The following is a 27,500-nucleotide window of genomic DNA, read 5'->3' on the forward strand; positions in this document are numbered from 1 at the left end:
CTGGAGGCTGCTGTCAGTCAGTCAGTCAGTCAGTCAGTCAGTCGGCTGCTGTCAGTCAGTCAGTCAGTCGGCTGCTGTCTGTCAGTCAGTCAGTCGGCTGCTGTCTGTCAGTCAGTCTGGAGGCTGCTGTCAGTCAGTCAGTCAGTCAGTCAGTCAGTCGGCTGCTGTCAGTCAGTCAGTCAGTCGGCTGCTGTCTGTCAGTCAGTCAGTCGGCTGCTGTCTGTCAGTCAGTCTGGAGGCTGCCGTCAGTCAGTCAGTCTGGAGGCTGCCGTCAGTCAGTCAGTCTGGAGGCTGCCGTCAGTCAGTCAGTCTGGAGGCTGCCGTCAGTCAGTCAGTCTGGAGGCTGCCGTCAGTCAGTCAGTCTGGAGGCTGCCGTCAGTCAGTCAGTCTGGAGGCTGCCGTCAGTCAGTCAGTCTGGAGGCTGCCGTCAGTCAGTCAGTCTGGAGGCTGCCGTCAGTCAGTCAGTCTGGAGGCTGCCGTCAGTCAGTCAGTCTGGAAGGTGCCGTCAGTCAGTCAGTCTGGAGGCTGCCGTCAGTCAGTCAGTCTGGAGGCTGCCGTCAGTCAGTCAGTCTGGAGGCTGCCGTCAGTCAGTCAGTCTGGAGGCTGCCGTCAGTCAGTCAGTCTGGAGGCTGCCGTCAGTCAGTCAGTCTGGAGGCTGCCGTCAGTCAGTCAGTCTGGAGGCTGCCGTCAGTCAGTCAGTCTGGAGGCTGCCGTCAGTCAGTCAGTCTGGAGGCTGCCGTCAGTCAGTCAGTCTGGAGGCTGCCGTCAGTCAGTCAGTCTGGAGGCTGCCGTCAGTCAGTCAGTCTGGAGGCTGCCGTCAGTCAGTCAGTCTGGAGGCTGCCGTCAGTCAGTCAGTCTGGAGGCTGCCGTCAGTCAGTCAGTCTGGAGGCTGCCGTCAGTCAGTCAGTCTGGAGGCTGCCGTCAGTCAGTCAGTCTGGAGGCTGCCGTCAGTCAGTCAGTCTGGAGGCTGCCGTCAGTCAGTCAGTCTGGAGGCTGCCGTCAGTCAGTCAGTCTGGAGGCTGCCGTCAGTCAGTCAGTCTGGAGGCTGCCGTCAGTCAGTCAGTCTGGAGGCTGCCGTCAGTCAGTCAGTCTGGAGGCTGCCGTCAGTCAGTCAGTCTGGAGGCTGCCGTCAGTCAGTCAGTCTGGAGGCTGCCGTCAGTCAGTCAGTCTGGAGGCTGCCGTCAGTCAGTCAGTCTGGAGGCTGCCGTCAGTCAGTCAGTCTGGAGGCTGCCGTCAGTCAGTCAGTGGAGGCTGCCGGAGGCTGCCGTCAGTCAGTCAGTCTGGAGGCTGCTGTCTGTCAGTCTGGAGGCTGCTGTCTGTCAGTCTGGAGGCTGCTGTCTGTCAGTCTGGAGGCTGCTGTCTGTCAGTCTGGAGGCTGCTGTCTGTCAGTCTGGAAGCTGCTGTCAGTCAGTCTGGAGGCTGCTGTCAGTCAGTCTGGAGGCTGCTGTCTGTCAGTCTGGAGGCTGCCAGTCTGGAGGCTGCTGTCTGTCAGTCTGGAGGCTGCTGTCTGTCAGTCTGGAGGCTGCTGTCTGTCAGTCTATCACTCACACCCCAAACCACTTCTAAACGACTTGTAAATCCACTGAGAGCTCTTTTACTCTGGGGTTTCAAACCATCTATCGATGGATTCAGGTTGGAAACACCACGTAGTCTGATTTCAAGTGCATAATGCAAAAACGATAGTAAATGTCTTACATTTGATCATGTCTGAAAACAGAGCATCAGTAGTCATATTGAAAGAGACTTTCAGATCTACAGCAGCAGGGCTCCACAGAAAAGCTGGTCTGAAGAGATCACAACAGTCTTCATGTGTATTCACCTACTGCTCTCTAGTGGTCAGTCAATGTAATGACAACGTTCTCTCACTTGGACCCACAGTGGTCATTATGTGTTTTAGATTTATCATATTTACCAGATATTTAATTCATTTCATGATGAATCATTTCGAAATCCACGTTCTTGGTTACAGAAAATAGCATTTTGTGATACAAGTGGAAATAAAACAGCAATGATTCCAGCAGACTAGAGACACACACAGAGAGAGAGACACACAGAGAGACACACACACACACACAGAGAGAGAGACACACACAGAGAGACACACAGAGAGAGAGAGAGACACACACAGAGAGAGAGAGACACACACAGAGACACACACACACAGAGAGAGAGAGACACGCACACAGAGAGAGAGAGAGAGACACGCACACAGAGAGAGAGAGAGACACGCACACAGAGGGAGAGAGAGACGCACACAGAGAGAGAGAGAGAGACGCACACAGAGAGAGAGAGAGAGACGCACACAGAGAGAGAGACGCACACAGAGAGAGAGAGACGCACACAGAGAGAGAGAGACGCACACAGAGAGAGAGAGACGCACACAGAGAGAGAGAGACGCACACAGAGAGAGAGAAACGCACACAGAGAGAGAGACGCACACAGAGAGAGAGACGCACACAGAGAGAGAGAGAGAGAGAGACGCACAGAGAGACACACAGAGACACACACACACAGAGAGACACACACAGAGAGAGAGAGACGCACACAGAGAGAGAGACGCACACAGAGAGAGAGAAAGAGAGAGAGAGAGAGAGAGAGAGAGAGAGAGAGAGACACACACAGAGAGAGACGCACACAGAGAGAGAGAGAGAGAGAGAGAGAGACGCACAGAGACACACACACACAGAGAGACACACACAGAGAGACTTTGTGGAGGATGATTTGGTGTATCGGGGGCTGGTAATGAGCCACTGATTGCATGCCATATATTTCACTAATTCCAGCCTAGCTGGGCCCATGCCCTGCCCCAGCTCCCCCCTTTATTAACGAGTTACAGCGTGGTGATTAATATAGGTGATATAGCAGAACAGCCTCAGGATTGACTCTTACTGGAGCAGGGCTCCTACTTGGTATTAACACGGGTGACTACTATAGTAGTATAGTGTAGACTCTTCTAGAAGACATCACCTCCAACAAGCTACTATAGACCACACAGGTCCATTGTGAACAGCACCTAGCTAGATAACACTGTGGACACCAGGGCATGGTGGCTTCAAGGAGACATTCTGACATGAGTCATTTATCAGACGCTCTTATCCAGAGAGACTTACAGTAGTGAGTGCAGACCTTCTCATACTTTTTATGGAGACTTTAATGAAGAAACTGGATATTTCTTGGTGTAAGAGGGAATGAAAGGTCAGTCATATTTCTCAGGGGTAAAGGCAGTCCAAGAACAGCCATATATATGTTGGAGTCACAGGTCAGCCATATGTCTGGAACCATCCTCTCCCTCTCAGTCCTCAACATGTGCTTTATGTATTTCTCCATGCTGGTTGAGATCATGTGACATGGCCAGCGAATGGCTGGTGCGGCTGGACTGGGCGCCGCTGTCCATAAGAGGGACCTTGTGACTCAGCCTGCTCCCCTCCCTGTATTATAAAATGTAATTGCGGTTCTCTTCGGCTAAATCGGTGAGAAGCCCATTTAATAGTTAATGGACAGATAATTAACACCAAGCAAACGGCCGTCATCAGGGTGAATGTCACCTTGTTTCCCCTCATGTCTTCATACAGGAAGGAAGGAGCTTTGGCTGCACACTGTAGAGATGTATGAATTACAGGTGGTGGGGTCAGCTGACCAGCTGTATTTATGTATGTATGTATGTATTTGGCTGCACACTGTAGAGATGTATGAATTACAGGTGGTGGGGTCAGCTGACCAGCTGTATTTATGTATGTATGTATGTATGTATTTGGCTGCACACTGTAGAGATGTATGAATTACAGGTGGTGGGGTCAGCTGACCAGCTGTATGTATGTATTTGGCTGCACACTGTAGAGATGTATGAATTACAGGTGGTGGGGTCAGCTGACCAGCTGTATGTATGTATGTATGTATTTGGCTGCACACTGTAGAGATGTATGAATTACAGGTGGTGGGGTCAGCTGACCAGCTGTATGTATGTATGTATGTATTTGGCTGCACACTGTAGAGATGTATGAATTACAGGTGGTGGGGTCAGCTGACCAGCTGTATTTTATGGCTGATAATTGCTACCCCAAATTAAACCATATCCACAACCTGTGAGAAACATTTAATCTGCATAAACACATTCTAAAATGTGTTTTTATTCTCATAAGTCTGTCTCCCTACTTCCTGTATCTAAGTTGTGTTGAATGAAAGATGAATCCATGAACTACAGTTATTGTTGAGTTAGAACAGACAACTCAAAAGGTGGGTTATCTTAGTTTTCGATAACATCTCTGGTGGAGTAGTCTTACCGTCCTGGAAGACCCGTTCCACATTGAGGCCGTAGGTGGCACACGTCTCATAGTAGGTGCAGCGCTTCAGGTCATTGGACAGCTTGCGTGCTCGCGTGTCATCGATGACCCGGGGATTGGCTGAGCTGATAGCATCTGCAATCACAGAAATAGTCAATCATGTGGCGCCCTCTAGTGCTGATAGAAAGGAAGTGCATGTTTTATTGCAGTAATTACAAACAGGCGTTAGGTGGCAGTGACACTCCAAGGAAGGGGTTTCACACAGCTGGAGAAAAGATGCAAGAACGTGTATAGAACTATGTGTATAGAACTATGTGTATAGAACTATGTTTATAGAACTATGTTTATAGAACTATGTTTATAGAAGGTGTATAGAACTATGTGTGTGTGTCTCTGCGTGCCAGTGTGTGTGTGTGTGTGTGTGTGTGTCTCTGCGTGCCAGTGTGTGTGTGTCTCTGCATGCCAGTGTATGTGTGTGTGTGTGTGTGTATCTCTGCGTGCCAGTGTGTGTGTGTGTGTGTGTGTGTGTGTGTGTGTGTGTGTGTGTCTCTCTGCGTGCGGGTGTGTGTGTGTCTCTGCATGCCAGTGTGTGTGTGTGTGTGTGTGTGTGCCAGTGTGCGTGTGTCTCTGCGTGCCAGTGTGTGTGTGTGTGTGTGTGTGTGTGTGTGTGTCAGTGTCTCTGCGTGCCAGTGTGTGTGTGTGTGTGTGTGTGTGTGCGTTTGTCTCTGCGTGCCAGTGTGTGTGTGTCTCACCTTGCGTCCCCACCAACACCAGAGGTACCTCAGCAGTGTTTCGGTAGTTAGCCATGCGGCTGTAGTAATGGTAGACTGTCTGGAAACTGATCTCATCCTCCAGACTGAACACAAATATCACTGCATCCACCCACAGGGCAAACTGGAGAGAGACAGAGGAAGAGAGAGGGGTGAAAGTGAGAGAGCGAGAGAACAGAATTATGTGAGAAAGAGACAAGGACAGTAAGGTTAAAGCTAGAATCCTTAGTTGCTACATCTATTTTTGGACTTCTAAATTAATGATAGATATGTGTATATATATATATATATATATATATATATATATATATATATATATATATATATATATATATATATATATATATATATATATATATATGTCTATATACAGTGCCTTGCGAAAGTATTCGGCCCCCTTGAACTTTGCGACCTTTTGCCACATTTCAGGCTTCAAACATAAAGATATAAAACTGTATTTTTTTGTGAAGAATCAACAACAAGTGGGACACAATCATGAAGTGGAACGACATTTATTGGATATTTCAAACTTTTTTAACAAATCAAAAACTGAAAAATTGGGCGTGCAAAATTATTCGGCCCCCTTAAGTTAATACTTTGTAGCGCCACCTTTTGCTGCGATTACAGCTGTAAGTCGCTTGGGGTATGTCTCTATCAGTTTTGCACATCGAGAGACTGACATTTTTTCCCATTCCTCCTTGCAAAACAGCTCGAGCTCAGTGAGGTTGGATGGAGAGCATTTGTGAACAGCAGTTTTCAGTTCTTTCCACAGATTCTCGATTGGATTCAGGTCTGGACTTTGACTTGGCCATTCTAACACCTGGATATGTTTATTTTTGAACCATTCCATTGTAGATTTTGCTTTATGTTTTGGATCATTGTCTTGTTGGAAGACAAATCTCCATCCCAGTCTCAGGTCTTTTGCAGACTCCATCAGGTTTTCTTCCAGAATGGTCCTGTATTTGGCTCCATCCATCTTCCCATCAATTTTAACCATCTTCCCTGTCCCTGCTGAAGAAAAGCAGGCCCAAACCATGATGCTGCCACCACCATGTTTGACAGTGGGGATGGTGTGTTCAGCTGTGTTGCTTTTACGCCAAACATAACGTTTTGCATTGTTGCCAAAAAGTTCAATTTTGGTTTCATCTGACCAGAGCACCTTCTTCCACATGGTTGGTGTGTCTCCCAGGTGGCTTGTGGCAAACTTTAAACGACACTTTTTATGGATATCTTTAAGAAATGGCTTTCTTCTTGCCACTCTTCCATAAAGGCCAGATTTGTGCAATATACGACTGATTGTTGTCCTATGGACAGAGTCTCCCACCTCAGCTGTAGATCTCTGCAGTTCATCCAGAGTAATTATGGGCCTCTTGGCTGCATCTCTGATCAGTCTTCTCCTTGTATGAGCTGAAAGTTTAGAGGGACGGCCAGGTCTTGGTAGATTTGCAGTGGTCTGATACTCCTTCCATTTCAATATTATCGCTTGCACAGTGCTCCTTGGGATGTTTAAAGCTTGGGAAATCTTTTTGTATCCAAATCCGGCTTTAAACTTCTTCACAACAGTATCTCGGACCTGCCTGGTGTGTTCCTTGTTCTTCATGATGCTCTCTGCGCTTTTAACGGACCTCTGAGACTATCACAGTGCAGGTGCATTTATACGGAGACTTGATTACACACAGGTGGATTGTATTTATCATCATTAGTCATTTAGGTCAACATTGGATCATTCAGAGATCCTCACTGAACTTCTGGAGAGAGTTTGCTGCACTGAAAGTAAAGGGGCTGAATAATTTTGCACGCCCAATTTTTCAGTTTTTGATTTGTTAAAAAAGTTTGAAATATCCAATAAATGTCGTTCCACTTCATGATTGTGTCCCACTTGTTGTTGATTCTTCACAAAAAAATACAGTTTTATATCTTTATGTTTGAAGCCTGAAATGTGGCAAAAGGTCGCAAAGTTCAAGGGGGCCGAATACTTTCGCAAGGCACTGTATATATATATATATATACACTTCTAAATTAATGATAGATATGTGTATATATATATATATATATATATATATATATATATATATATATATATATATATATATATATATATATATATATATATATATACACACACACACACACACACACACACACACATACACATATATATATATATACATATATATATATATATATACACATACATACATACACACATTGATTCTTGAAGAATATAACTTGCCTCATGAGCTTAGTTCCACAGTCGTAGCCCATCAGAAACCTAAATACTAGCTTGTTTCACGGTCTATGAAGTTGAGTGATAACATTTCTCCAGCTCCACCCCTCAGCGTTTTACCAGAACAGGGGCTACGCTTTGATAGTGTTTCTAATAAGGATTGTAGTTTTAACTGGGGTTAGTAGTTCAGACTGCATGTGTGGTGAGGGCCCTCGGAGTGTGGTGTCAGGAAAATAACCTCACACTCAACGTCAACAAAACTAAGGAGATGATTGTGGACTTCAGGAAACAGCAGAGGGAGCACCCCCCTATCCACATCGACGGGACAGTAGTGGAGAGGGTAGCAAGTTTTAAGTTCCTCGGCATACACATCACGGACAAACTGAATTGGTCCACTCACACAGACAGCATCGTGGAGAAGGTGCAGCAGCGCCTCTTCAACCTCAGGAGGCTGAAGAAATCCGGCTTGTCACCAAAAACACTCACAAACTTCTACAGATGCACAATCGAGAGCATCCTGTCGGGCTGTATCACCGCCTGGTACGGCAACTGTTCCGCCAAACAAACGCAGGGCTCTCCAGAGGGTAGTGAGGTCTGCACAACGCATCACCGGGGGCAAACTACCTGCCCTCCAGGACACCTACACCACCAGATGTCACAGGAAGGCCATAAAGATCATCAAGGACAACAACAACCCGAGCCACTGCCTGTTCACCCCGCTATCATCCAGAAGGCGAGGTCAGTACAGGTGCATCAAAGCTGGGACCGAGAGACTGAAAAACAGCTTCTATCTCAAGGCAATCAGACTGTTAAACAGCCACCACTAACATTGAGTGGCTGATGCCAACATACTGACTCAACTCCAGCCACTTTAATAATGGGAATTGATGTAAAAAATGTATCACTAGCCACTTTAAACAATGCCACTTAATATACTGTTTACATACCCCACATTACCCATCTCATGTGTATATGTATATACTGTACTCTATATCATCTACTGCATCTTTATGTAATACATGGATCACTAGCCACTTTAAACTATGCCACTTTGTTTACATACCCTACATTACTCATCTCATATGTATATACTGTACTCTATACCATCTACTGCATCTTGCCTATGCCGTTCTGTACCATCACTCCTTCATATATCTTTATGTACATATTCTTTATCCCTTTACACTTGTGTGTATAAGGTAGTTGTTGTGAAATTGTTAGGTTAGATTACCCATTGGATATTACTGTCGGAACTAGAAGCACAAGCATTTTGCTACACTCGCATTAACATCTGCTAACCATGTGCATGTGACCAATAACATTTTATTTGAATAAAACTAGTTCTGGATTAAAAAGGGTGATCAACAGAGAATGTCCATTAAAGTGAAGTTTTACTCTCGGACTACATCTGTTTACAGGCAACCCTGTACATGTTAATACAGCTGTAATACCAACCTGAGCCTCTGGGGGGCCCCCTTCATCTCTGATGAGCAGTAGGTTGCTCTGTCCGTCCACCACTATCTCCTTCTTAAAACGGCCCCCTGCAGGAACAACACACAGCATGAGAGAGAGGAGAGGGACTAACATGGAGACGGATCAAATACAACATGAGTAACCACAGTATAACTAAACACACGTAGCTTTTAGTCCAATGTCACATTTCATCTGTTGATATCTCAGCAGGATAGCTATATAGAGTTAGAGCAGCGAGAGTGAATTCAACTAACTGTTGATGATGTAATAAATGCGTAGTAAAAATGTTTTGATGAGGTAATGGTAGTGAGAAGGAGACATGATCAATGGAAAGACACACACACACACTGAGGATGTCAGCCGTCTAGGACTAGATGGTGATAATGACTACCCACAGGAGAATGAGAGGAATGCTGCTATACAGGTAAACCACACACAGAGATGACAGTGGTGTGTGTGTGTGTGTGTGTGTGTGTGTGTCAGCAGGTCATTCCTCAGAAAAACATGTTTCATCTGTGAGACCTGTTAGAATGATGTCCTCTCACAATATGACCTTCAACTCTTCTCTGGCCTAGATGCTCTGAGGCTGACCTATGAACCTTGGCCTCAGATGGAAAGGTCAGAGGGCATGGGCCGTGACCAAGGGGGGGAGTGGTAAAGTACTTTCCTGTCCCGGGGCTTAAGCAGCCTTGGGGTGCCATCCTAGGGGAGCCAGCCTTGGGGAGCCAGCCTTGGGGAGCCAGCCTAGGGGAGCCAGCCTAGGGGAACCAGCCTAGGGGAGCCAGCCTAGGGGAGCCAGCCTAGGGGAGCCAGCCTAGGGGAGCCAGCCTATTGGAGTGTCATGTAGCGCTATGGTCCCCAACCAGGGGTACTAAGACCTCTGGGAGTAGTGTCATGTAGCACAGCATTACTGACATCTAACGATCTGCCTGCACTGGGGGGGAGAGAGAGAGAGAGAGATAGAGAGAGAGAGAGATGGAGAGATGAAGAGAGGGAGAGAGTGATGAAGAGAGAGGGAGAGAGAGATGAAGAGAGGGAGAGAGAGATGAAGAGAGAGGGAGACGAAAAGAGAGGGGGACGAAGAGAGAGGGGGACGAGAGGGAGAGAGATGGAGAGATGAAGGGAGAGGGAGATGAAGAGAGAGAGAGAGATGAAGAGAGAGAGAGATAAAGAGAGAGAGAGAGATGAAGGAGAGAGAGATGGAGAGGGAGAGAGAGATGAAGAGAGAGGGAGATGAAGAGAGAGGGAGATGAAGAGAGAGGGAGATGAAGAGAGAGGGAGATGAAGGAGAGAGAGATGAAGAGAGAGGGAGAGAGAGGGAGAGAGAGATGAAGAGAGCGATGAAGAGAGGGGGAGACGAAGAGAGGGGGATGAAGAGAGAGGGGGATGAAGAGAGAGGGGGATGAAGAGAGGGAGAGAGATGGAGAGATGAAGGGAGAGGGAGATGAAGAGAGGGAGAGAGATGCAGAAAGATGAAGGGAGAGGGAGATGGAGAGAGAGAGCGATGGAGAGAGAGAGAGATGAAAAGAGAGGGAGATGAAGAGAAAGAGCGATGGAGAGAGAGATGAAAAGAGAGGGAGATGAAGAGAGAGAGATGAAGAGAGAGAGAGATGAAGAGAGAAGGAGATGAAGAGAGAGGGAGATGAAGAGAGAGGGAGAGATGGAGAGGGAGAGATGGAGAGGGAGAGATGGAGAGGGAGAGATGAAGAGAGAGGGAGAGATGGAGAGAGAGAAAGGAGAAGAGAGAGAGAGAGATGAAGAGAGAGGGAGATGAAGAGAGAGGGAGAGATGGAGAGGGAAAGATGAAGAGAGAGGGAGAGATGGAGAGAGAGAAAGGTGAAGAGAAAGGGAGATGAAGAGAAAGGGAGATGAAGAGAGAGGGAGATGAAGAGAGTGGTGAAGAGAGAGAGGTGAAGAGAGAGAGGTGAAGAGAGAGAGGTGAAGAGAGAGAGGTGAAGAGAGAGAGATGTAGAGAGAGGGAGATGAAGAGAGAGAGATGTAGAGAGAGGGAGATGAAGAGAGATGAAGAGAGAGATATGAAGGGAGAGGGAGATGTAGAGAGATGAAGAGAGAGAGGGAGATGAAGAGAAAGATGAAGAGAGAGAGGGAGATGTAGAGAAAGATGAAGAGAGAGAGGGAGATGTAGAGAGATGAAGAGAGAGAGGGAGATGTAGAGAGATGAAGAGAGAGAGGGAGATGTAGAGAGATGAAGAGAGAGAGGGAGATGTAGAGAGATGAAGAGAGAGAGGGAGATGTAGAGAGATGAAGAGAGAGAGGGAGATGTAGAGAGATGAAGAGAGAGAGGGAGATGTAGAGAGATGAAGAGAGAGAGGGAGATGTAGAGAGATGAAGAGAGAGAGGGAGATGTAGAGAGATGAAGAGAGAGAGGGAGATGTAGAGAGATGAAGAGAGTGAGGGAGATGTAGAGATGGAGAGAGAGAGGGAGATGTAGAGAGATGGAGAGAGAGAGGGAGATGTAGAGAGATGAAGAGAGAGAGGGAGATGTAGAGAGATGGAGAGAGAGAGGGAGATGTAGAGAGATGAAGAGAGAGAGATGAAGAAGGGGAGATGTAGAGAGATGATGTAGAGAGATGATGTAGAGAGATAAGGGGGCCAGGCCCGGGACAGACTGAACACACTGCGCAGAATGTGTCGCACACTGAGACCTAACCTTGGAGTCATCATCATCATCATCAACCTTCTGCAAAACCCTGTCTGACTCCCTCGACCCACAGGGGGACAACACAGGGGTTTACTCCCTGGTTAAAGATACTGACCATCAGTCTAGCACCCCTTAAAGTAGAAACACCAACACACTGTAGAGTGGTCTGTCTCCTACAGCAAGACATTGCATCCCCAAGTTATAGGGAACTTAGTGTGCATGGCATGAAGAGCACTTTTACACACAAAAAATGTTTAAAAATAAAGTGATAAGCAACCTGTCAACTTCCACAGCGTTTAACTGTCAAAAATACCATCTAATACAGCTCAGGTCTTAAGTGTGTGAGCTGCTGCTAACCATATCTGTGGTGTTTGGGAGTTGGAATGTGAGCCAGGCCAGGCAGGGAACCCATAATGACATGGTTAACTGGCTGTGTGTGTGTGTGTGTGTGTGTGTGTGTGTGTGTGTGTGTGTGTGTCAGGGGAACAGGAAGAGGCTAGGCCATGGGTCAGTCAGTCAGTCAGCCAGCACCACACAGCAGCAGCTTTTCCCAAAGTCTTTTTCCAGCTCTTTTTCCAGCTGCGGGGTTCTGGAAGGAAGCCCACTCCAATTTGCTCAGGGGGGAGATTGGCGAAGGGCTGGGTGGGGCATAGGGGAGGAAAGAGGTGGCGGGGGCACAGTCCGGTTATAGACTGAAGGCTGGTGGGTATTTAGAGCGCTCTGGCGAGGACCTCTTGAAGAGAGAGGGCCTCTCTGCTCTCCAAGCAGCTCCAAGTGGAGTCCATCCATGCAGGAAAAATAAGAACATGTGTGGAAAATCCCTAATAATAAATATGCATATACACCAAAATACACACACCCTCATATTTGTATGCAGAGAAAATCCTCATTTTATATATATATATATATATTTTACATTTATTTAAACTTTATTTAACTAGGCAGGTCAGTGAAGAACAAATTCTTATTTTTAATGACAGCCTACAGGGGAACAGTGGGTTAACTGCCTTGTTCAGGGACAGAAAGACTGATTTTTACCTTGTCAGCTCGGGAATTCCATCTAGCAACATTTCGGTTACTGGCCCAACACTCTAACCACTAAGCTACCTGCTGGTTACTAGTCCAACGCTCTAACCACTAGGCTACCTGCTGGTTACTAGTCCAACGCTCTAACCACTAGGCTACCTGCTGGTTACTAGTCCAACGCTCTAACCACTAGGCTACCAGCTGGTTGGTTACTAGTCCAACGCTCTAACCACTAGGCTACCAGCTGGTTGGTTACTAGTCCAACGCTCTAACCACTAGGCTACCTGCTGGTTACTAGTCCAACGCTCTAACCACTAGGCTACCTGCGGGTTACTAGTCCAACGCTCTAACCACTAGGCTACCTGCTGGTTACTAGTCCAACGCTCTAACCACTAGGCTACCTGCTGGTTAATGGCCCAACACTCTAACCACTTGGCTACCTGCCGTTCCAACACTCTAACCACTAGGCTACCTGCTGGTTACTAGTCCAACGCTCTAACCACTAGGCTACCTGCTGGTTACTAGTCCAACGCTCTAACCACTAGGCTACCTGCTGGTTACTAGTCCAACGCTCTAACCACTAGGCTACCAGCTGGTTGGTTACTAGTCCAACGCTCTAACCACTAGGCTACCAGCTGGTTGGTTACTAGTCCAACGCTCTAACCACTAGGCTACCTGCTGGTTACTAGTCCAACGCTCTAACCACTAGGCTACCTGCGGGTTACTAGTCCAACGCTCTAACCACTAGGCTACCTGCTGGTTACTAGTCCAACGCTCTAACCACTAGGCTACCTGCTGGTTACTAGTCCAACGCTCTAACCACTAGGCTACCTGCTGGTTACTAGTCCAACGCTCTAACCACTAGGTTACCTGCTGGTTACTAGTCCAACGCTCTAACCACTGGGCTACCTGCTGGTTACTAGTCCAATGCTCTAACCACTAGGCTACCTGCCGTCACAACGCTCTAACCACTAGGCTACCTGCTGGTTAATGGCCCAATGCTCTAACCACTAGGCTGGTTAATGGCCCAACGCACTAACCACTAGGCTACCTGCTGGTTAATGGCCCAACGCTCTAAACACTAGGCTACCTGCCGCTCCAACACTCTAACCACTAGGCTACCTGCTGGTTACTAGTCCAACGCTCTAACCACTAGGCTACCTGCTGGTTAATGGCCCAACGCTCTAACCACTAGGCTACCTGCCGTTCCAACACTCTAACCACTAGGCTACCTGCTGGTTACTAGTCCAACGCTCTAACCACTAGGCTACCAGCTGGTTACTAGTCCAACGCTCTAACCACTAGGCTACCTGCTGGTTACTAGTCCAACGCTCTAACCACTAGGCTACCTGCTGGTTACTAGTCCAATGCTCTAACCACTAGGCTACCTGCTACCACCACGCCCCCAGGTGGTGAGGGTAGGCAACAAAATCTCCTCCCCGCTGATCCTCAACACTGGGGCCCCACAAGGGTGCGTTCTGAGCCCTCTCCTGTACTCCCTGTTCACCCACGACTGAGTGGCCATGCACGCCTCCAACTCAATCATCAAGTTTGCGGACGACACAACAGTGGTAGGCTTGATTACCAACAACGACGAGACGGCCTACAGGGAGGAGGTGAGGGCCCTCGGAGTGTGGTGTCAGGAAAATAACCTCACACTCAACGTCAACAAAACTAAGGAGATGATTGTGGACTTCAGGAAACAGCAGAGGGAACACCCCCCTATCCACATCGATGGAACAGTAGTGGAGAGGGTAGCAAGTTTTAAGTTCCTCGGCATACACATCACAGACAAACTGAATTGGTCCACTCACACAGACAGCATTGTGAAGAAGGCGTAGCAGCGCCTCTTCAACCTCAGGAGGCTGAAGAAATTCGGCTTGTCACCAAAAGCACTCACAAACTTCTACAGATGCACAATCGAGAGCATCCTGGCGGGCTGTATCACCGCCTGGTACGGCAACTGCTCCGCCCTCAACCGTAAGGCTCTCCAGAGGGTAGTGAGGTCTGCACAACGCATCACCGGGGGCAAACTACCTGCCCTCCAGGACACCTACACCACCCGATGTCACAGGAAGGCCATAAAGATCATCAAGGACATCAACCATCCGAGCCACTGCCTGTTCACCCCGCTATCATCCAGAAGGCGAGGTCAGTACAGGTGCATCAAAGCTGGGACCGAGAGACTGAAAAACAGCTTCTATCTCAAGGCCATCAGACTGTTAAACAGCCACCACTAACATTGAGTGGCTGCTGCCAACACACTGACACTGACTCAACTCCAGCCACTTTAATAATGGGAATTGATGGGAAATGATGTAAATATATCACTAGCCACTTTAAACAATGCTACCTTATATAATGTTACTTAACCTACATTATTCATCTCATATGCATACGTATATACTGTACTCTATATCATCGACTGTATCCTTATGTAGTACATGTATCACTAGCCACTTTAACTATGCCACTTTGTTTACATACTCATCTCATATGTATATACTGTACTCGATACCATCTACTGTATCTGCCTATGCTGCTCTGTACCATCACTCATTCATATATCCTTATGTACATATTCTTTATCCCCTCACACTGTGTACAAGACAGTAGTTTTGGAATTGTTAGTTAGATTACTTGTTGGTTATTACTGCATTGTCGGAACTAGAAGCACAAGCATTTCGCTACACTCGCATTAACATCTGCTAACCATGTGTATGTGACAAATAAAATTTGATTTGATTTGATTTAGTTACTAGTCCAACGCTCTAACCACTAGGCTACCTGCTGGTTACTAGTCCAACGCTCTAACCACTAGGCTACCTGCTGGTTACTGGCCCAACACTCTAACCACTAGGCTACCTGCTGGTTACTAGTCCAACACTCTAACCACTAGGCTACCTGCTGGTTACTAGTCCAACGCTCTAACCACTAGGCTACCTGCTGGGTACTAGTCCAACTCTCTAACCACTAGGCTACTTGCTGGTTACTAGTCCAACGCTCTAACCACTAGGCTACCTGCTGGTTACTAGTCCAACGCTCTAACCACTGGGCTACCTGCTGGTTACTAGTCCAACGCTCTAACCACTGGGCTACCTGCTGGTTACTAGTCCAACGCTCTAACCACTAGGCTACCTGCCGTCACAACGCTCTAACCACTAGGCTACCTGCTGGTTAATGGCCCAATGCTCTAACCACTAGGCTGGTTAATGGCCCAACGCACTAACCACTAGGCTACCTGCTGGTTAATGGCCCAACGCTCTAAACACTAGGCTACCTGCCGTTCCAACACTCTAACCACTAGGCTACCTGCTGGTTACTAGTCCAACGCTCTAACCACTAGGCTACCTGCTGGTTACTAGTCCAACGCTCTAACCACTAGGCTACCTGCTGGTTACTAGTCCAACGCTCTAACCACTAGGCTACCTGCTGGTTACTAGTCCAATGCTCTAACCACTAGGCTACCTGCTAGTTACTAGTCCAACGCTCTAACCACTAGGCTACCTGCTGGTTACTAGTCCAACGCTCTAACCACTAGGCTACCTGCTGGTTACTAGGCCAACGCTCTAACCACTAGGCTACCTGCTGGTGCAGCTTTGTGGCTTGGCTCTCTGCTGAGTCAGCTGCTCAGTGTGTGTGTGTGTGTGTGTGTGTGTGTGTGTGTGTGTGTGTGTGTGTGTGTGTGTGTGTGTGTGTGTGACATAGAGAAGGGGTGAGTTGTGGCTCCACAAAGGAAACAACAGACACAGTGACAGAGTGAAAAGGAGAGTGTTAGCTACGTGAAGCTACAAGCTAAATGTTAGCACAGCAGCAACTTGATCAGCCTCAGGTTCATCATCTAGCTGCTCGTTTGACTGTCACACTAGATCGTCTAAGTGGGAAATACCTGGCTTGTGGCCATTCAGAGTAGCACTTTAGATACAGAATGCATTGTTGTGGTGATATCTGGAATGATTATGGGCAACCTGACCTATTATCAAGCTGCTACTGTGAAATGGTAAGACCCTAAAGCAGAGAGGAAAACATTCCACAAGGGCCACAGACAGAATGAGAGAAGAGGATAGTTACCTGCATCCACGTCAGCTAGTTACAAATGCAGACAAGAACAAAGAGAGGAAATAAAAGCAAATCCAAGGTGCAGGCAAGTTATATTCTCAGTTCAAATTAAACACACACACACACACACACACACACACACACACACACACACACACACACACACACACACACACACACACACACACACACACACAGAGAGAGAGACAGAGACAGACAGACAGACACCCTAGGTCAGAAAGTCTAGAGAGAAAACCAAGCCTCCCAGGTTGAGTGTACAGCCTAGAGCTGTGAGAGGAGAGGGGGTAGGGAGAGTGCAGTGGGGTTATCACATAGAATGTCACAATCGCACATTTCCCCTGGCCAGTCAGTGGGTGGTAGAAGAGCAGGTCTTTAAACAGATCCTAGTAGCTATAATCACATCTGACGCTGTCTGATGTCACATGACCTACCATAACCTCACACACAACTATCCTGCATTATGCTATCTACATTGGGCCCTTACGTTGTGTTAACATGGCAGCCAGCACGTTGTGGTGACGTTGTGAGAACGTTGTGACAACAGCCAGGTGTGTTTGGGTTGGTGTTCTATAACCTATCATAATGTGTCCATTCATACGCTGTGTGTCTGAGAGGACCTGAGAGAGACCACCACAGCAGTCAGTACTAGCTGCCATTCCCTCTGCAGACTCCAGTCTACACACTAAGAATAGGCCTGGGAGCAACTACAGCAGCCTACAACTCAATCAATTTCCAGGAGAATTGGGGACCGTCTTGGGAGCATCCATTTTTAGATAGGTGGTTAAGACAGCGTGTGTGATCAAGCAGGGATTTTCTATTTTTGTTAGGCCATTGGTCATGGAACAACTATATCAAAGAGACAGAGTTCTTTTGGGTGGAAACACTTCCTAGATGGGCGGCGGTGCCAAGAATTTGCCTGGATCAAAGACCGATGGCTTGTCGTTTTAACTTCGCTAAAACACATTCTGCCTTCAAATGCTGGATTGTGTTTCTCTTGGCAGCTGACTGTTATAATCAAGAGGCAAAGAAGCGAAAAACACCCGTTGAGTTGTTGACATTTTTCTTTTTGGATATTCCCTAGCCTGCCACCGGCATGCACAGACTCAAGCCAGCAGCTATGAAGAGTGACTTTTTGGATATTCTCTAGCCTGCCACCGGCATGCACAGACTCAAGCCAGCAGCTATGAAGAGTGACTTTTTGGATATTCCCTAGCCTGCCACCGGCATGCACAGACTCAAGCCAGCAGCTATGAAGAGTTACTTTTTGGATATTCCCTAGCCTGCCACCGGCATGCACAGACTCAAGCCAGCAGCTATGAAGAGTTACTTTTTGGATATTCCCTAGCCTGCCACCGGCATGCACAGACTCAAGCCAGCAGCTATGAAGAGTGACTTTTTGGATATTCCCTAGCCTGCCACCGGCATGCACAGACTCAAGCCAGCAGCTATGAAGAGTGACTTTTTGGATATTCCCTAGCCTGCCACCGGCATGCACAGACTCAAGCCAGCAGCTATGAAGAGTGACTTTTTGGATATTCCCTAGCCTGCCACCGGCATGCACAGACTCAAGCCAGCAGCTATGAAGAGTGACTTTTTGGATATTCCCTAGCCTGCCACCGGCATGCACAGACTCAAGCCAGCAGCTATGAAGAGTGACTTTTTGGATATTCCCTAGCCTGCCACCGGCATGCACAGACTCAAGCCAGCAGCTATGAAGAGTGACTTTTTGGATATTCCCTAGCCTGCCACCGGCATGCACAGACTCAAGCCAGCAGCTATGAAGAGTGACTTTTTGGATATTCCCTAGCCTGCCACCGGCATGCACAGACTCAAGCCAGCAGCTATGAAGAGTGACTTTTTGGATATTCTCTAGCCTGCCACCGGCATGCACAGACTCAAGCCAGCAGCTATGAAGAGTGACTTTTTGGATATTCCCTAGCCTGCCACCGGCATGCACAGACTCAAGCCAGCAGCTATGAAGAGTGACTGACAGACAAATACAGTGGGACACACAGATCATCCTTCAGTTTTACTCCTGCATTTAAACGTTAAACCTTCCAATAGGTGTCTCAATATTTACTAGGCTATTCCCCTATAAGACTATCTAAACCCATCTACAGGGCGGCAGGTAGGCTATCAGTTAAGACCATCGGGCCAGTAACCGAAAGGTTGCGGTTTCAAATCCCTGAGCCGACTAGGTTTCAAAAATATGTCAATATGCCCTTGAGCAAGGCACTTAAAGGAACAATTGGGGTTAAGTCTCTCTGGATAAGAGCGACTGCTAAATGACTAAAATGTCAAATGTAAATTTATGAGGCAACGTTTTCTACACAGTGTTGAAATATTAACATGCTGAGGTCTCTGAAAGTAGAGCGTAGAGAGGGTTCCCGTCTGTGGGCGAGCAGAGCTGGCAGGGTGCCTCCTCTAAGCTTCAATAATGGATGCAGAGTATGGCTGTCTCCTCAGGGCCTGGACTGAACTGATGATGCTAACACGCTACCGCTACATGAAGGGCTGCATCTCAATAGTGTCTGGTGACTTCCTGTCCCAATCTCCTTTCCTTCATCTGCATTGATATGAAGCCACAGGAGAGCTGAAAGCAATAGGACAGATGAGCGATGACTGCCATGTATCTGACTGGTACCTGTCCACTTCTTTTAGACAACTGCAGCTGAACAAGAGGAGAGGAGATGATTAAAGGAGGACACTGGACTATTGAGACACAGCCTGGTGTGGAGGAGAGGACACTGGACTATTGAGACGCAGCCTGGAGTGAAGGAGAGGACACTGGACTATTGAGACGCAGCCTGGAGTGGAGGAGAGGACACTGGACTATTGAGATGCAGCCTGGAGTGGAGGAGAAGACACTGGACTATTGAGATGCAGCCTGGAGTGGAGGAGAGGACACTGGACTATTGAGACGGAGCCTGGTGTGGAGGAGAGGACACTGGACTATTGAGACGCAGCCTGGAGTGGAGGAGAGGACACTGGACTATTGAGATGCAGCCTGGAGTGGAGGAGAGGACACTGGACTATTGAGACGCAGCCTGGAGTGGAGGAGAGGACACTGGACTATTGAGAAGCAGCCTGGAGTGGAGGAGAGGACACTGGACTATTGAGACGCAGCCTGGTGTGGAGGAGAGGACACTGGACTATTGAGACGCAGCCTGGTGTGGAGGAGAGGAGCCCCTCAGGCTTAGCTTGAGGAGAGGTAACAGGGAGAGAACACTAGCTTCAGGACTAACATACTGCTCTCTCCAGCTCCTTGTAGCTGGGCAGTTGGGTTAAGCAACCTCTTTAAGCTAGTGGCACTATTTTTATGTTTGGAAAAATAACGTTCCCAAAGTAAACGGCCTATTTCTCATGACCAGATGCTAGAATTTGCATATAATTGACAGATTAGGATAGAAAACACTAAAGTTTCCAAAACTGTCAAAATATTGTCTGTGGGTATAACAGAACTGATATTGCAGGCGAAAGCCTGAGGATAATCCAATCAGGAAGAGCCTCTTATTTTGTGTTATTCTGTGTTCCTATGCGTGCCTGTCCTCCATTTAAAGGGATATCAACCAGATTCCTTTTTCTGTGGCTTCCCTAAGGTGTCAACAGTCTTTAGACATAGTTTCAGGCTTTCATTTTGAAAAATGAGCGTGAAGGATCACATTGCGTAAGTGGAGAGGTGGGGGCTCTCAGAGTGAGTTGGTGCACAATTGAGTAAACCGGCCATTGTTCCTCCCGCTGTTATGGAAAAAAGCTACACACTCGGTTGATATATTATCAAATATATATTTTAAAAACTACCTGAGGAATGATTATAAAAAATGTTTGACATGTTTCTGTGGACATTATGAAGACTATTTGGAATTTCCGTCTGCGTTGTCGTGACCGCTCTTTCCTGTGGATTTCTGAATATAACGCCACAAACAAATGTCAGTATTTTGGGTATAAAAATAATCTTTATGGAACAAAAGGAACAATTGCTGTGTAACTGGGAGTCTCGTGAGTGAAAACATCCGAAGATCATCAAAGGTAAACGGTTAATTTGATTGCTTTTCTGATTTTCGTGCCCAAGCTTCATGATGCTAAGTGTACATAATCCTATGCTAGGCTATCGATAAACTTACACAAACGCTTGGATTGCTTTCGCTGTAAAGCATAATTTCAAAATCTGAGACGACAGGGTGATTTACAAAAGGCTAAGCTGTGTTTCAAAATATTGCACTTGTGATTTCATGAATATGAATATTTTCTAGTAATATTATTTGACTGTTGCGCTATGCTATTCAGCGGTTGCAGACGGAGATGATCCCGCTACAGGGATTGGTAGCGGCAAGAAGTTTTCAGCATGAGCACGGCACCCTGGTGAATTTATTAAGGCTTTCTACGAAGCTTTTCCCTAACCAACCACACCGCTATCGACTGACAGACATGATCTGCATCTGAAACGGCACCCTATTCCCTATATATAGTGCCCTAAAACAAAGTAGTGAAAAGGGTGCCATTTCAGAGTCCTCCACTGACAGGTACAGACACACATCGGTACAGACACGCACACTGGTAGAGACACGCACACTGGTACAGACACGCACACTGGTACAGACACGCACACTGGTACAGACACGCACACTGGTACAGACACACACAGGTACAGACACACACACTGGTACAGACACACACAGGTACAGACACACACAGGTACAGACACACACACAGACGTGGTGAGCAGCAGAGAGCACCCTGGTCTTACCTTCTGGAGATTCCTCCTGGACGTATGTTCCTGTCAGGTACCTGTGAACCAGCGCAGACTTCCCACTGGCCAGGTTACCCACAATGCCCTGGGGGAGGAAGAAGAACAGGGAAGTGAGGCTGTTTCCTGGTTTTGCATGTCTTCTACTTTGGCTTGTAATAATCAGAATGGTTGTGCTGCAGTGGATAAAGCTGAGAAGATCTTCAGAGGAAGACTGCCTCAGATGCCTACATGAATATAGAGAATATGGAATATAGAGGAAGACTGCCTCAGATGCCTACATGAATATAGAGAATATGGAATATAGAGGAAGACTGCCTCAGATGCCTACATGAATATAGAGAATATGGAATATAGAGGAAGGCAATTCTATTCTGTTTCAAGTTTTGACCTCATTCCTGGTCTGTGTACATGTACGTCCAGGAGAAGACTCACTGGAGCGTTTGTATCCAATTTCAGACTCACCACTTTGAGTTCTGGTACCGATCGGCTCAGGGTCCACTCCTGGCTGTTCACAAAGGCGTCTGCAACAAAGAAAGAGAAGCCTGTCAATCAACGGCACACACACAATACCCAGATAACATCAGAGGTCTGACAAGCTGTAATACATGTCCTCCAGACGTCACGGCAACAAGGGTTCCAATCTGTTCCTGCTCAGTAGTCACCCACTAACAGGGAGGAAAGAGACAGACAAACGAGAAGAAAGGGGGAGGATGAGGAGACGAGTAGGAGAGACTTCAGGGAGGATAGGAGCGTATCATGAAAGATGACAGCTGAGTGACAGCTAGGATAGCTGCATCCTCTCAGAGATACTTCCTGTCTGGTCTGAATGGATGTCTTCAGTAGAGCATATCAGCTGTACATACACACGGAACAGCAAGTCAACAAGACTGATGATACACTACACTGAACAACTACTATACTAGCTATACCACGAATCCTGAAGAATACTGCCCATAGTAGGTGTGTGTGGTATTGGCTGACGTGCTACTGGCTAGGTGTAATATCTCCCTGGCTGTGAGGCTACTGACTAGGTGTAATATCTCCCTGGCTGTGAGGATACTGGCTAGGTGTAATATCTCCCTGGCCGTGAGGCTACTGGCTAGGTGTAATATCTCCCTGGCCGTGAGGCTACTGGCTAGGTGTAATATCTCCCTGGCCGTGAGGCTACTGGCTAGGTGTAATATCTCCCTGGCCGTGAGGCTACTGGCTAGGTGTAATATCTCCCTGGCCGTGAGGCTACTGGCTAGGTGTAATATCTCCCTGGCCGTGAGGCTACTGGCTAGGTGTAATATCTCCCTGGCCGTGAGGCTACTGGCTAGGTGTAATATCTCCCTGGCCGTGAGGCTACTGGCTAGGTGTAATATCTCCCTGGCCGTGAGGCTACTGGCTAGGTGTAATATCTCCCTGGCCGTGAGGCTACTGGCTAGGTGTAATATCTCCCTGGCCGTGAGGCTACTGGCTAGGTGTAATATCTCCCTGGCCGTGAGGCTACTGGCTAGGTGTAATATCTCCCTGGCCGTGAGGCTACTGGCTAGGTGTAATATCTCCCTGGCCGTGAGGCTACTGGCTAGGTGTAATATCTCCCTGTCTGTGAGGCTACTGGCTAGGTGTAATATCTCCCTGGCTGTGAGGCTACTGGCTAGGTGTAATATCTCCCTGGCTATGAGGCTACTGGCTAGGTGTAATGTCTCCCTGGCTGTGAGGCTACTGGCTAGGCGTAATATCTCCCTGTCTGTGAGGCTACTGGCTAGGTGTAATATCTCCCTGGCTATGAGGCTACTGGCTAGGTGTAATATCTCCCTGGCTGTGAGGCTACTGGCTAGGTGTAATATCTCCCTGGCTGTGAGGCTACTGGCTAGGTGTAATATCTCCCTGGCTGTGAGGCTACTGGCTAGGTGTAATATCTCCCTGGCTGTGAGGCTACTGGCTAGGTGTAATATCTCCCTGGCTGTGAGGCTACTGGCTAGGTGTAATATCTCCCTGGCTGTGAGGCTACTGGCTAGGTGTAATATCTCCCTGGCTGTGAGGCCCATTAGCCTGACTGGGCCCAGGTCTTATTATCCATCAGAGGCCCAGCATGGCTGCCAAACAAAAGCAGCAGGCCCGCGGTGGAGCCGGTCACACTCTTAATGTTTAATATCACACCAGCTGCTCTGCGACTGGCTCTATTGGAGCCACTGAGCTCCATCTTGGCTCACTGTTGTGGCGCTGGCAGGGCCATTCTCTGGCAACACACGGTAATGCCAGAATAGATCTTTCAGGAGGAACCAGGCTAACCAAAGCCCCAATCAGAGGGGATGTGGGCGTGGCTTACACCCATAGAGGTGAGAGGGTTAGGGGTGGAGCTAGTCATTACATACAAGGCATTCTGATGCCAACTGTCCTTACGCCACACCCGTTTCCTTGTCTGTTATTAAGGCTAGTGGACTAACAGGAGATGTGGCCTCTACTCTGATTCGTTCTGTCGGTCCTGTGTACATTCCTCCACTTCACCCTCGGCTGTTTATGAGACAGAGATTAGACCTGGCAGGATGGATGGAAGGTTAAGTGAGGTCAGTGTGTGGGCCAGTTTATTTAACTGTAGGTTACAGCTGTGTGAGGAGGTTGAGTTGAGAGACTGTAATGTGAATGTGTTGTTTGGAATCTGTTGACTTGACTGTAATAATGGGTGGTGCATGTGTGAGTGACTGCTAAATGAGCGTGGGTGAAACAGTGTATTGTCGTCTATAATGCAGTGTGCTGTGTACAGTTTGTGTGTGTAGTAATGCGTGGGGGGAATAAACTGCCATCCCTCTGCCACTTCAATCACTCCCCTCATTTCCCAAGACCTCCTAGCCTCTCCTCCTCCTCCTCACTGGTTGTTACAGCAGATACTGTAGAACACTCAACACAGCACACACACCTAACTAGTAACGGTCACACACACACACACACACCTAACTAGTAACGGTCACACACACACACACACACACACACACCTAACTAGTAACAGTCTCACACACACACACACACACACACCTAACTAGTAACGGTCACACACACACACACCTAACTAGTAACGGTCACACACACACACACCTAACTAGTAACGGTCACACACACACACACACACCTAACTAGTAACGGTCACACACACACACACCTAACTAGTAACGGTCACACACACACACCTACTAGTAACGGTCACACACATACACCTAACTAGTAACGGTCACACACACACACACCTAACTAGTAACGGTCACACACACACCTAACTAGTAACGGTCACACACACACACCTAACTAGTAACAGTCACACACACAATTCACTGCTGGTTACTGGTGTGTGTGTGGTCAGTTTTATCAGGGCCATCCAGTCACTCACCACAGTGTTACCCTGGAGGGAGCTGACACATATAATATCAGGTCATTCTAGAAAAGGACTCTGTTCATGCTTGTTATAATCCCACACAACACAGTGCAGTTCTAATAGAAGGCCATTTAGCAGACACTATTATCCAGAGAGACTTGGTCCAGAGAGACTTGGTCCAAAGAGACTTGGTCCAAAGAGACTTGGTCCAAAGAGACTTGGTCCAAAGAGACTTGGTCCAAAGAGACTTGGTCCAGAGAGACTTGGTCCAGAGAGACTTGGTCCAGAGAGACTTGGTCCAAAGAGACTTGGTCCAAGAGACTTGGTCCAAAGAGAGAGAGACTTAGTCATGCATGCATACATTTTCACGTATGGGCTACACTACAGGCAGACACTACACTACACTACAGGCAGACACTACACTACGGGCAGACACGACACTACACTACACTACAGGCAGACACTACGCTACAGGCAGACACTACACTACAGGCAGACACTACAGACAGACACTACACTACACTACAGGCAGACACTACAGACAGACACTACACTACAGGCAGACACGACACTACAGGCAGACACGACACTACAGGCAGACACGACACTACAGGCAGACACGACACTACACTACAGGCAGACACTACAGACAGACACTACACTACAGGCAGACACGACACTACAGGCAGACACGACACTACATGCAGACACTACACTACAGGCAGACACTACACTACAGGCAGACACTACACTACACTACAGGCAGACAGTCACTACACTACAGGCAGACATGACACTACAGGCAGGCAGTCACTACAGACAGACACTACACTACACTACAGGCAGACACAACACTACAGGCAGGCAGTCACTACACTACAGGCAGACACGACACTACAGGCAGGCAGTCACTACAGACAGACACTACACTACAGGCAGACACGACACTACAGGCAGACACGACACTACACTACAGGCAGACACGACACTACACTACAGGCAGACACGACACTACACTACAGGCAGACACGACACTACACACGACACGACAGGCAGACACGACACGACAGGCAGACACGACAGGCAGACACGACACTACAGGCAGACACGACACTACAGGCAGACACGACACTACAGGCAGACACGACACTACAGGCAGACACGACACGACAGGCAGACACTACAGGCAGACACGACACGACAGGCAGACACTACAGGCAGACACGACACGACAGGCAGACACGACAGGCAGACACGACACGACAGGCAGACACGACACTACACTACAGGCAGACACGACATGACACTACAGGCAGACACGACATGACACTACAGGCAGACACGACATGACACTACAGGCAGACACGACAGGCAGACACGACACGACAGGCAGACACGACAGGCAGACACGACACGACAGGCAGACACTACAGGCAGACACGACACGACAGGCAGACACGACAGTTAGACACGACACGACACTACACTACAGGCAGACACGACACTACACTACAGGCAGACACGACACTACACTACAGACACGACACTACAGACACGACACTACACTACAGGCAGACACGACACTACACTACAGGCAGACACGACATGACACTACAGGCAGACACGACATACACTACAGGCAGACACGACACTGACACTACAGGCAGACACGACAGCAGACACGACACGACAGGCAGACACGACACAGGCAGACACGACACTACACTACAGGCAGACACGACACTACACTACACTACAGGCAGACACGACACGACACTACAGGCAGACACAACACTACAGGCAGACACTACACTAGTCACGACACTACAGGCAGACAGTCACTACACTACACTACAGGCAGACAGTCACTACACTACACTACAGGCAGACAGTCACTACACTACACTACAGGCAGACAGTCACTACAGTACAGGCAGACACTACACTAGTCACTACACTACAGGCAGACAGTCACTACAGTACAGGCAGACAGTCACTACACTTCACTACAGGCAGACAGTCACTACAGGCAGACAGTCACTACACTACACTACAGGCAGACAGTCACTACAGGCAGACAGTCACTACACTACACTACAGTGCTTCTACACCTGCATTGCTTGCTGTTTGGGGTTTTAGGCTGGGTTTCTGTACAGCACTTTGAGATATCAGCTGATGTACGAAGGGCTATATAAATAAATTTGATTTGACTACAGGCAGACAGTCACTACAGTACATTACAGGCAGACAGTCACTACAGTACACTAAAGGCAGACAGTCACTACACTACATGACAGGCAGACACTACAGTACAGGCAGACAGTCACTACACTAAAGACACCACACACTCTTTATTAATGCCTTGAGTACCAAACAGGTGATTATGGGAAGGCTGTGGACCATATTTTCCGACGTTATCCCAACCCATCGTATTCCACCACATCAGTCCAGTCTCCCGTGTCTGAGGACAGCAGGTGTCACGTCCTCTGACATGTTACAGCGTCTCAGACCTTGACCTCTGTGGCACCACTTCAGAAGATGTTCATGACTTGATTGTGGGCAAGAGACTAATCTACTGCATCAATTTAGTGGACCACAACATATTTCTGAAAGCATTTGATGGGTCCCAGAGTTGAGAAAACACTGGGATAGATAACACATGATGACAACAACCCCCCCCCCCATCCCCCTCCCTCCCCCCCATCCCCCTCCCTCCCCCATCATTTAAATAAGTCAGTGTCCCACTCCTAACCCCGCCTCTGTCTGATGGTCTATTGGGATTGGTCAGACAACAGCGGGACTGGAAAGAATCCAGTAAAAAGGGTTCCTATTGGCCGAATGGTACACAGGGGTGTATTGTTGCCCTGGTACCCCGATCTG

The 27,500-nt window shown here is 47.9% G+C and overlaps 1 protein-coding gene across 1 annotated transcript in view; it reads right to left on the reverse strand.

The window, feature by feature from the left end:
• Positions 1-4,280: 4,280 nt before the first annotated feature.
• LOC139397141 (uncharacterized) overlaps positions 4,281-27,500 on the reverse strand; it is a gene marked incomplete at its 3' end in the record, with an annotated part of 59,632 nt that continues 36,412 nt past the window's right edge. The window contains exons 2-7 of the mRNA XM_071144014.1: positions 21,731-21,789; positions 21,266-21,353; positions 16,510-16,524; positions 8,733-8,818; positions 5,033-5,174; positions 4,281-4,415 (exon numbers count right to left, since the gene is read on the reverse strand). Coding sequence (XP_071000115.1) covers positions 4,281-4,415; positions 5,033-5,174; positions 8,733-8,818; positions 16,510-16,524; positions 21,266-21,353; positions 21,731-21,789 — 525 coding nt within the window. The remainder of the gene's footprint in view (positions 4,416-5,032; positions 5,175-8,732; positions 8,819-16,509; positions 16,525-21,265; positions 21,354-21,730; positions 21,790-27,500) is intronic.

This window comes from Oncorhynchus clarkii, unplaced genomic scaffold (assembly GCF_045791955.1).
Source record: "Oncorhynchus clarkii lewisi isolate Uvic-CL-2024 unplaced genomic scaffold, UVic_Ocla_1.0 unplaced_contig_187_pilon_pilon, whole genome shotgun sequence".
In the NCBI taxonomy this organism is placed as follows: domain Eukaryota; kingdom Metazoa; phylum Chordata; class Actinopteri; order Salmoniformes; family Salmonidae; genus Oncorhynchus; species Oncorhynchus clarkii.